This window comes from Mauremys reevesii, linkage group 2, assembly GCF_016161935.1.
Source record: "Mauremys reevesii isolate NIE-2019 linkage group 2, ASM1616193v1, whole genome shotgun sequence".
In the NCBI taxonomy this organism is placed as follows: Eukaryota; Metazoa; Chordata; order Testudines; family Geoemydidae; genus Mauremys; species Mauremys reevesii.
In genome coordinates, this window is record NC_052624.1 from 239,756,761 (window position 1) to 239,766,494 (window position 9,734).

The 9,734-nt window shown below is 40.1% G+C and overlaps 1 protein-coding gene across 3 annotated transcripts in view; it reads left to right on the top strand.

The window, feature by feature from the left end:
- Positions 1-8,568, top strand: part of RALYL (RALY RNA binding protein like) — a 280,552-nt gene extending 271,984 nt beyond the window's left edge. For 2 of the 3 annotated variants that reach the window (XM_039527487.1, XM_039527488.1), the window contains exon 8: positions 8,402-8,568. In XM_039527487.1, the coding sequence (XP_039383421.1) occupies positions 8,402-8,419 (18 nt within the window). In that variant the 3' untranslated portion in view covers positions 8,420-8,568. The remainder of the gene's footprint in view (positions 1-8,401) is intronic. The other variant, XM_039527486.1, reaches the window with a different exon arrangement.
- Positions 8,569-9,734: the final 1,166 nt, after the last annotated feature.

Here is a 9,734-nt window from a genome sequence, read left to right on the forward strand (position 1 = left end):
ATAAAGTCACCAACGTAGAGGTTCTTCAAAGGGCAAATTTACCAAGTGTCACGGCTCTGCTCAAGCAAGGATAACTGCACTGTCTCGGCCATCTGAATTGATTAGAAGACAGACACATACCCAAGGACATGCTACCTGGGGAGCTATCAGAGGGAACAAGAACAAAAGGATGTCCCAAGCTTCACTATAAAGACACATGCAAGCAAGATATGAGGGAATTTGGAATTGATTCTGACCAATGGGAAATCTTGGCAAGTGATTGTAACAAGTGGCGCCATTGTCTCCATCAAGATGTCAAAGTCCATGACTGGAGCTGGCGCCTACAGCTTTAAGAGAAAAGAGCCTGTAGGAAGCAAGCTGCTCCCAACCAAGATACATACATTTGCAATAACTGCCAAAGATCATGCAAATCTCGGATTGGACTATTCAATCACATGAGACAAACCATTTACATCATAGGCTGCAATCACCACTGTCTCTCATAGATGAAAGGATGCCAACAAATTTCATCAAACTACTTCTTAATGACGTCAGAGATCTCATTGAAGTCAATTTAAAGTCAATAGGATTATTTATTAATAGACTGTAATGGCTCCAAAGTTATTCACATGCATAGATGTGTTTGCAGACTGGGCTCCATAACTATGCTGGATGTCTAAGGCAATGTCCACCCAACCCCAGTCTATGCATTCTCTAGCCCTGACTATTCAGTAACTTCACAGCCAAGGGAATGCATTTGTCCCTTCCTCTATATATTTATTCTGTGATTTCATTAGTAGTATTTTCTAAAATATATTATTACAAGCTATTTACCTCCAGTCACAACTTTGATACCTTGGTGTGCCTTTTCCACTCCTCCTCCCTTGTAGGAATTTCACTAATAAATCATGGTTATAATAAGCCAGGCTTTCTGAAATGAATTCACAGCATTCCCTTAAGAAGCAATTTTCCTGGCCTGAAAGTTTGTGTATTATAACTTGCGTGTGGATACAAAAATAATAATAAAAAGCCTCATATTATCTACCTTGTCTATAAAAAAAAATCAGGCTTCAGAAAACCTGGGAAGCATCCCAGCCACACGAAAAACAGTGTCATATGTCTTTACATATTAATTTTAAACAGATGAAACTTTTAAATTGTCAGCAATAATCAGCATATGTATCCATTCTGCTTGCAGCAGTATTATAGGGTAACAATTGTTATATTCTCATTTCTCCTTCTGCTTGTTTTCTTCTTGCACAAAGTACCTTTTTTTAAAAAGTAAATAAACTTTGAACAGCATTTGAAATGCACCAGAAATATATAAATATCTTAAGGGGAGAAAGATATTTCCTATGCTCATCCTCTCTCCTCTTGGGCAGGTGTTTAGTTTGAGTTTGGATTTTTGTTGTACTGCCTCAGTTGCTGTTTAGGTGCTGGGCTCTCAGAGCCTTATTCAGAGGCTAATTCCTGGGCTCTGAAGCTGGGGCAATTTAGATGAGCCACTAAAGAGAAATTTTAAGCTTCTGATTGGAAACATACAGCCCAATCCAACCACATACAGCACAACCTAACAAACCCAATCCACATACATGCACAGCACAACAAAGCACACAACACAAAACATACACACAGCACAAACACACAATCCCAACACAAAATACCCAGACAAAATGTACACACAATGCAATGGCACACACCCAGCATAACCACACCAAGCACAACTAAATCACACCGTGTAATCCAACACACATGCCACCACCTGCATACACAACACAAAGACACAACCCTAGCCTTGCATGCCTGCCCCACAACATGAGCAGCACTGTCCACCACTCTGCCCAGAGCCCTGCAGCCCGACAGGGCTCCCAGAGACTCTCCACATTCCCTGCAGCAACCAGGCGAGGACGGTGGCTTCACACCCTGGGACCTGCTGCTGGGAAGACGGGAGCAAGCCCCAGGGACTAGGCAGGTGGATCTGTGGGCTGGAGCGAGGGGGCCCAGGAATGTGAGAGAGAGGCAGGGAGCCGAACTGAGCTGGCCTGCCCCTTCTTCTCCCTTCCCGTCCCTCAGGACTCACCTGCTGCCTGCAAAACCAGGCTGAGAGATGATCTGCCCCCGGCTCCCTCAGCAGCCAAGTGCTGCACTGCAGTGGGCGACACCTACTTGGCCCCCACTGTTCCAGCACCCCTACCAGACTTTTTTCATCCAGTCAGTGTTTCTGACCCGACACTGTCAGGTGCCCTTTTCGACTGGAAACTGGACACCTGGCAACCCTACCCTCTATTCACTTTCCGAATGCTCCCATTGTGCCTGACTGGATGGTGGAAGATGTGTCCCATATTAGCTTAATTGTGAACATCTTTGCAGTCTTTTTCTCATGTCACACTTTTAACACTCTCTAAACAAAGGCAATGCTCAGCGATTATGAATTCACAGAGAAGTTTGCACTTACAGGTCGAGGCTTGAAGGATGGGCACAGAAGAGGGAGTGCAGCTTCTGCAGCATGCCTTTCCCTCGGGCCTGTGGGACCCACACCAGAGAGAGGAACTCCACACTTTTGGAGGGAACTGGAGAGGTCATGCCGACTGTTCTCCTCTCACTGTATTCTCCTCCCCCACCCCACAAGCCTGTGGGTTACAACACAGTAAGTTAGTGCAGAAAGAGTGCAGGATTTGTTCACAGTTCTGCCAGCAGAAACCAAGACTTCAGACCTCCATCAGCAGAAAGTCAAACCAAAAAGGAGCTGGGGGAGCAGGTGGTAAAGCAGTGCAAAATGACCACAAACACCTGCTCTGCTACAGAAACAAAAAGATGACCAGTACAGCCCCAAACGGTGCTGGGGATGGGGGGTGGCCACTACACCCAACAGATTCGCTGATTCAGTGCAGCTCTTAGAGAAGCTCTGCAATCAATGCTGCTATAAATCATATTTTATTGCTGCCTGCTTCCAAAAAAAAGCCCCTTGAAAGACAATTTTGTAGCATGGCTCTTAATGTTCAAGGGTAGCAGAGAACCAGGAGTAGAAGGAGGACAAGTGACAGTGTGAAGGCAAAGTTCCACACAAATGTGTCTCGTTTCTGACAGATTCACAGAGATCCATGGATTTAGGGAGTGGAATAGAGGCCCAACTTCACTGTATACCCCAAATTAAGAAAAACAGTAAAAGAACTAAAAAAGAGCCACCGTGGCTTAACAACCATGTAAAAGAAGCAGTGAGAGATAAAAAGACTTCCTTTAAAAAGTGGAAGTCAAATCCTAGTGAGGCAAATAGAAAGGAGCACAAACACTGCCAACTTAAGTGCAAGAGTGTAATAAGAAAAGCCAAAGAGGAGTTTGAAGAACAGCTAGCCAAAAACTCCAAAGGTAATAACAAAATGTTTTTTAAGTACATCAGAAGCAGGAAGCCTGCTAAACAACCAGTGGGGCCCCTTGACGATGAAAATACAAAAGGAGCGCTTAAAGATGATAAAGTCATTACGGAGAAACTAAATGGATTCTTTGCTTCAGTCTTCACGGCTGAGGATGTTAGGGAGATTCCCAAACCTGATCTGGCTTTTGTAGGTGACAAATCTGAGGAACTGTCACAGATTGAAGTATCACTAGAGGAGGTTTTGGAATTAATTGATAAACTCAACATTAACAAGTCACCGGGACCAGATGGCATTCACCCAAGAGTTCTGAAAGAACTCAAATGTGAAGTTGCGGAACGATTAACTAAGGTTTGTAACCTGTCCTTTAAATCGGCTTCGGTACCCAATGACTGGAAGTTAGCTAATGTAACGCCAATATTTAAAAAGGGCTCTAGGGGTGATCCCGGCAATTACAGACTGGTAAGTCTAACGTCGGTACCGGGCAAATTAGTTGAAACAATAGTAAAGAATAAAATTGTCAGACACATAGAAAAACATAAACTCTTGAGCAATAGTCAACATGGTTTCTGTAAAGGGAAATCGTGTCTTACTAATCTATTAGAGTTCTTTGAAGGGGTCAACAAACACGTGGACAAGGGGGATCCGGTGGACATAGTGTACTTAGATTTCCAGAAAGCCTTTGACAAGGTCCCTCACCAAAGGCTCTTACGTAAATTAAGCTGTCATGGGATAAAAGGAAAGGTCCTTTCATGGATTGAGAACTGGTTAAAGGACAGGGAACAAAGGGTAGGAATTAATGGTAAATTCTCAGAATGGAGAGGGGTAACTAGTGGTGTTCCCCAAGGGTCAGTCCTAGGACCAATCCTATTCAATTTATTCATAAATGATCTGGAGAAAGGGGTAAACAGTGAGGTGGCAAAGTTTGCAGATGATACTAAACTACTCAAGATAGTTAAGACCAAAGTTCTCTTGCATCCGAAGAAGTGGGTATTCACCCACGAAAGCTCATGCTGCAAAACGTCTGTTAGTCTATAAGGTGCCACAGGATTCTTTGTTGCTTTTACAGATCCAGACTAACACGGCTACCCCTCTGATACTTAAGACCAAAGCAGATTGTGAAGAACTTCAAAAAGATCTCACAAAACTTAGTGATTGGGCAACAAAATGGCAAATGAAATTTAATGTGGATAAATGTAAAGTAATGCACATTGGAAAAAATAACCCCAACTATACATACAACATGATGGGGGCTAATTTAGCTACAACGAGTCAGGAAAAAGATCTTGGAGTTATCGTGGATAGTTCTCTGAAGATGTCCACGCAGTGTGCAGAGGCGGTCAAAAAAGCAAACAGGATGTTAGGAATCATTAAAAAGGGGATAGAGAATAAGACTGAGAATATATTATTGCCATTATATAAATCCATGGTACGCCCACATCTCGAATACTGTGTACAGATGTGGTCTCCTCACCTCAAAAAGATATTCTAGCACTAGAAAAGGTTCAGAAAAGAGCAACTAAAATGATTAGGGGTTTAGAGAGGGTCCCATATGAGGAAAGATTAAAGAGGCTAGGACTCTTCAGTTTGGAAAAGAGAAGCCTAAGGGGGGACATGATAGAGGTATATAAAATCATGAGTGATGTTGAGAAAGTGGATAAGGAAAAGTTATTTACTTATTCCCATAATACAAGAACTAGGGGTCACCAAATGAAATTAATAGGCAGCAGGTTTAAAACAAATAAAAGGAAGTTCTTCTTCACGCAGCGCACAGTCAACTTGTGGAACTCCTTACCTGAGGAGGTTGTGAAGGCTAGGACTATAACAATGTTTAAAAGGGGACTGGATAAATTCATGGTGGCTAAGTCCATAAATGGCTATTAGCCAGGATGGGTAAGAATGGTGTCCCTAGCCTCTGTTCGTCAGAGGATGGAGATGGATGGCAGGAGAGAGATCACTTGATCATTGCCTGTTAGGTTCACTCCCTCAGGGGAACCTGGCATTGGCCACTGTCGGTAGACAGATACTGGGCTAGATGGACCTTTGGTCTGACCCGGTACGGCCTTTCTTATGTTCTTATGAATCTGTATCTTTTCTGGAAGGTCAGGGGCTAACTCACTAAATGCTATCCCTGTGGAAGAATCAGAGTGAAGCTCATGAAGTCTCAACTCCCTATGATTGATCCCATAGTTTTTAGCTGAGTATAGTTTGGGAAACGTTGGAGCCAGTATATCCTGCCATGCAAATCAGCTCTGACATGCATTTTTGCTTTAACATTTAATTTAGGTCTTGCAAATCTGTACATGATATCATAGCAATGTAAAGTTTAAATTAATTGGATATGGTTTGGGACAGGTCATGTGCAAAAGCCAGAGGACTCATATTGGAATTGCAGGAGCAAAAATAGTTCTGGAAAACTAAGATAAAGTACATGACTGACCAGAGTTCCTCCAGTATCCAATGCTCAAAAAGTCAACAATATAGAAAAAGAATAGCAAACACAAATTATTTCAGATGGAAAATGAATGAATAAATAGTCCACAACAACTTTTCATTTTCCCAAAGGATGTTATCACAACTAGGACAGTGTTTACTGTTTGTCTGATATTATTTATGACTGCAGCTGCTATATGTTCAGTTGGGTTATCCAATTTTTAACGCGATATGTTTGAACCTTGCTTTTTGGGTTGATATGTTCCCTAATAGCCACACCAAATGAAAGCCATATTGCTTGCTTGAATGTAATTCATTTTCCTCTCTATTGTGTCAGGGTGGGTTTTTTTATACATAACTGGAAGGAAATGAAAAGATTTAAAAAAAAACATTAATCATCATGAGTGTTTTTAATATCATCAGAGCTACCATAAAGCCAGTAGATAAATTACACACTATTCAGCAGAAAGAAGTAGAATAAAATTAGTATTATATTACACTAGATTAATCATAGCCCTGGGTGACTGTCATTCTGGAGAAAATAGAAGCTTGAATATCTAACATTTTAACCTTCCTTCCCAGCCTTTTAAAACAAGAGACAAATAACAAGCCCATGTACTGAAAGAAAACACAAGAATTTTTGCTTGTGGGACTGGTGAATTTTTACCATTGTTTCTAACTGACAGCAAAGCAACATTCACAGTTTGGATCCAGATGGTTAGCAGCGCTGCTTCATAATAGTAACCTAATGAAGCTTTTTATGACTAGCGACAGGTAAATGCCTGGAAGGTTTATGGCAAGGAAAAAGCTTCAATAAATAATTTGAAAATCTGTCTCTCTTCTTCCTTGGATAATTATTGTCTTTTGCATATACAATGTAGCAGCGACGCAAAGGTGAAGAAAAGGCTAGAAAAGGAGAACTGTCTCTGAAGCTAATGGGGTGCACAGTGGAACCGCAGGCTTTTTTCCTCTCACAAGATGAATACCTACTTACCAACTATTAGGCTTCTCTCTGACTTAAGGGGAGGATTGAAAATCCTTTTCATGTAGTTAACTCTGTCTAGGGATACAGTGCTAAAAATAGGGAGATATGAAAAACTTCTCTATGCATGTGGAGAATAATATTTTTAAATATCATTGTAACCTAAAATGGAGAAGCAGATGGTAGGTGCTCTTGTACAAGGATGGGAGGGCATGGGGACCCTCCACGACAGCCCTGGCTACCTGTGCTGGGTACAGCCAGAATGCTGGTGCTCCCTGAGAGTAAGGGGGGAGTGAAAATGTATAGTCTCCAGAGTGCTCCACAGCTCTAAGAAGACTTGGGCCAGTGCTGTTGGGAGTGGGACTGGTCAAAAAAATTCCATCTGACCTTTTCAACAGAAAATTGTGTTTTTTCAATACAACATAAAATGTTTGCAGGAAGCACCTTCTTTTCTTTCAAATTTTTGATTTTTCAATAGAAATCCCCAAAACCTGCAACTTTTCTGCTGTAAGCCAGAGTTGGCTGAAAAATATTCAGCTTTTGTCTGAAATTTTTCAGGTTTTGGTCAAAACATTTCAGTTTTATTTGTCAAAAACTTTAAAAAATGGTTTTCAGATTTTGGGTTTTTCAATGAATACTCAAAAATTTCTGCTGAAAATTTCAACAAAAATGAAAAATTCTTGGTTTTTATCAAAATTTTCTGCACAGTTGAGGGGACTTCTATCTTTCAACCCTTGTGGATGGGAGCACTTGCTGTGCTTTTTTAATGAGTGTTGCAGCTGTTTAATGGCTCCGTGCTCCCATAGGGCCTGATCCAATGCCCATTTGAAGTCAATGAAAAGCTTCCCATGACCTTCAGTGGGTATTTATACCAGGACCCTAGTGTCTGCAGAGGCAGGTATCTGCAGGCATAATGCCCTTAGGAAGTTCCACTACATTCCCACTCTAAAACAGTGATGCTGAAAAAGCCACAATAGAAGCCAAAAAGTGATGGTATTTAATTAAAACAAATAAGATCTAATCCTTAATAAACAGGACAGGCCTAATGCATGCACACAATAATAATATTAAAACTATTAGAAAGCAACTAGGAAAAGACTCATGAACCAGATAAAAAGAACTCCCTTCCCCCGCCAGTGTTAAAGCACATGATCAACATAAATGGCATGGGAAAAAGTTGGAGAATGAAACCCGAAACATAGAGAGCCATATGCAGTGTATTTAGAATAAATGTAATGATGCAGGTCAATGCATTCTACATTATCTCACAAAGTACCTGGGATACATTCTTCCTTTCCCTGTTATTACAAATATAAACTCCTAATGAAAGGTATACTTCACCAAGGAGTTGGGTTGTGACTTGAATCAGTGTAGTTAATTCTGGGTAGTGCATTCAAATTTAGGGGTATTTGTGGTACAGGCTTTCCATTGTAGCAGTTACATGACATTCCTTTTAGCCTAAAAACTTAATCAAATTAAGTGTCAACATCAAATGGTTGCACTGAGTGATTTGACCATGTAATGCAAATAAAGCTGTCCTGTTCCCTTTCCCCTACAGTTTATCCTGACACCTTTTCCATGTGCTGCTGAAACAAAGCCCATGTTTTCATACTAAAGCAAACGTTTCATTTTTCAGTTTCTACAGATCAAGTGATGAGGTGTCATGTGTGAGCCCCTTGGAGGCTGAGAAGAGAAACTGTGACTTCCCCTTTCCACTCCCCCACAGAAATGTGAACTGCGGTTTCTTACTGGCTAGCAACACCTTTGATTCAATTTGTATGAAAACTCACTTTACTTATTAAAATGGACATTATTGTTCAAACCTTAGAAATTTCATTTCTTATATGTTCTAAGCTGTACAACTGTCAGATTTTTATGGTTTAGATTGTAAATGTGTTTTTCTCTGGCTAATTATTGGTATTATTTGTTTTTAATTTTGATGTCTTAAAGGCCAAGGTACTGTATGATAATAATATGAAGGACATATTTAAGAGGCGTGAGAGACACTGTATACAAATGTATATTTGTAAAAGCTATTTTTATGATTAGCATGTTTTACTGTTTATCATATTTAAAGTCAGTTGATATTGCATTTCTATGTTTATAGCCTAATTCAGACACAGTCATGTTATGATCAAAGACTTATGCTCAGTCATGTTGTATGGTATTTTTCATTACTTTTCATTATATTCATAGTTTAAGATAATTATGTTTACTAGTAGGGATAATATTGAAAGGCAAAGTAATCGTTCTGCTCTGTTCATGCACTATTTCACTGTAATTGCTAAAAAGTGCAAATATGTCAAATATCAGATCAATTGATAAACTGTAAATTAGACCCACTTGTTAATCCCTTTTTTCAAACAAGCACTCTCTGTGATGCCATAGATTAGCACAGTTATTTCATCTGTATCCGTTACTATCTCAAAGCAGTTTGTTGTTACCTTATGGAAAAGTTTACATGCCAGTGAATGTCCTATCCAAACTGTATTCCAGACAGGTGAATGTTTTAGATATTGCCAATATTTGAACATTACATTAGATTATCAATTGTTTTGTTTCACTTTCAGTCAATAGGATAGTTCCATTCCTCAATCTCTCAAGCATTCTCCACATGCTTGAAGATAGAATAATCCATTCTCACAGAGGCTGTAGGGGAATTCAGTATATAATTTCTTAATAAATCATGTTTCTTTTCAAACAAAATGGATTCATTATTTCTCTTATGTGATACTCAAATGTGTTTTAATACACTTAAGATATGTTAGCCACTGGTGTGACTGCTTCTTCTCGAAAGAAAGTGCCAGCTTGTTCTCAGTTCTCATGATAGGACTGTTCACGGTTCCAGAGAACCAGTTCGGATGACACTCATAACAGGGAAGAAGTATCCACATCTTTATATGAGATATACTAAGATAGAAAACATTTTATGCAAGAGAGAGACATGTCTTGTAGCTGAGTCGTAAGGC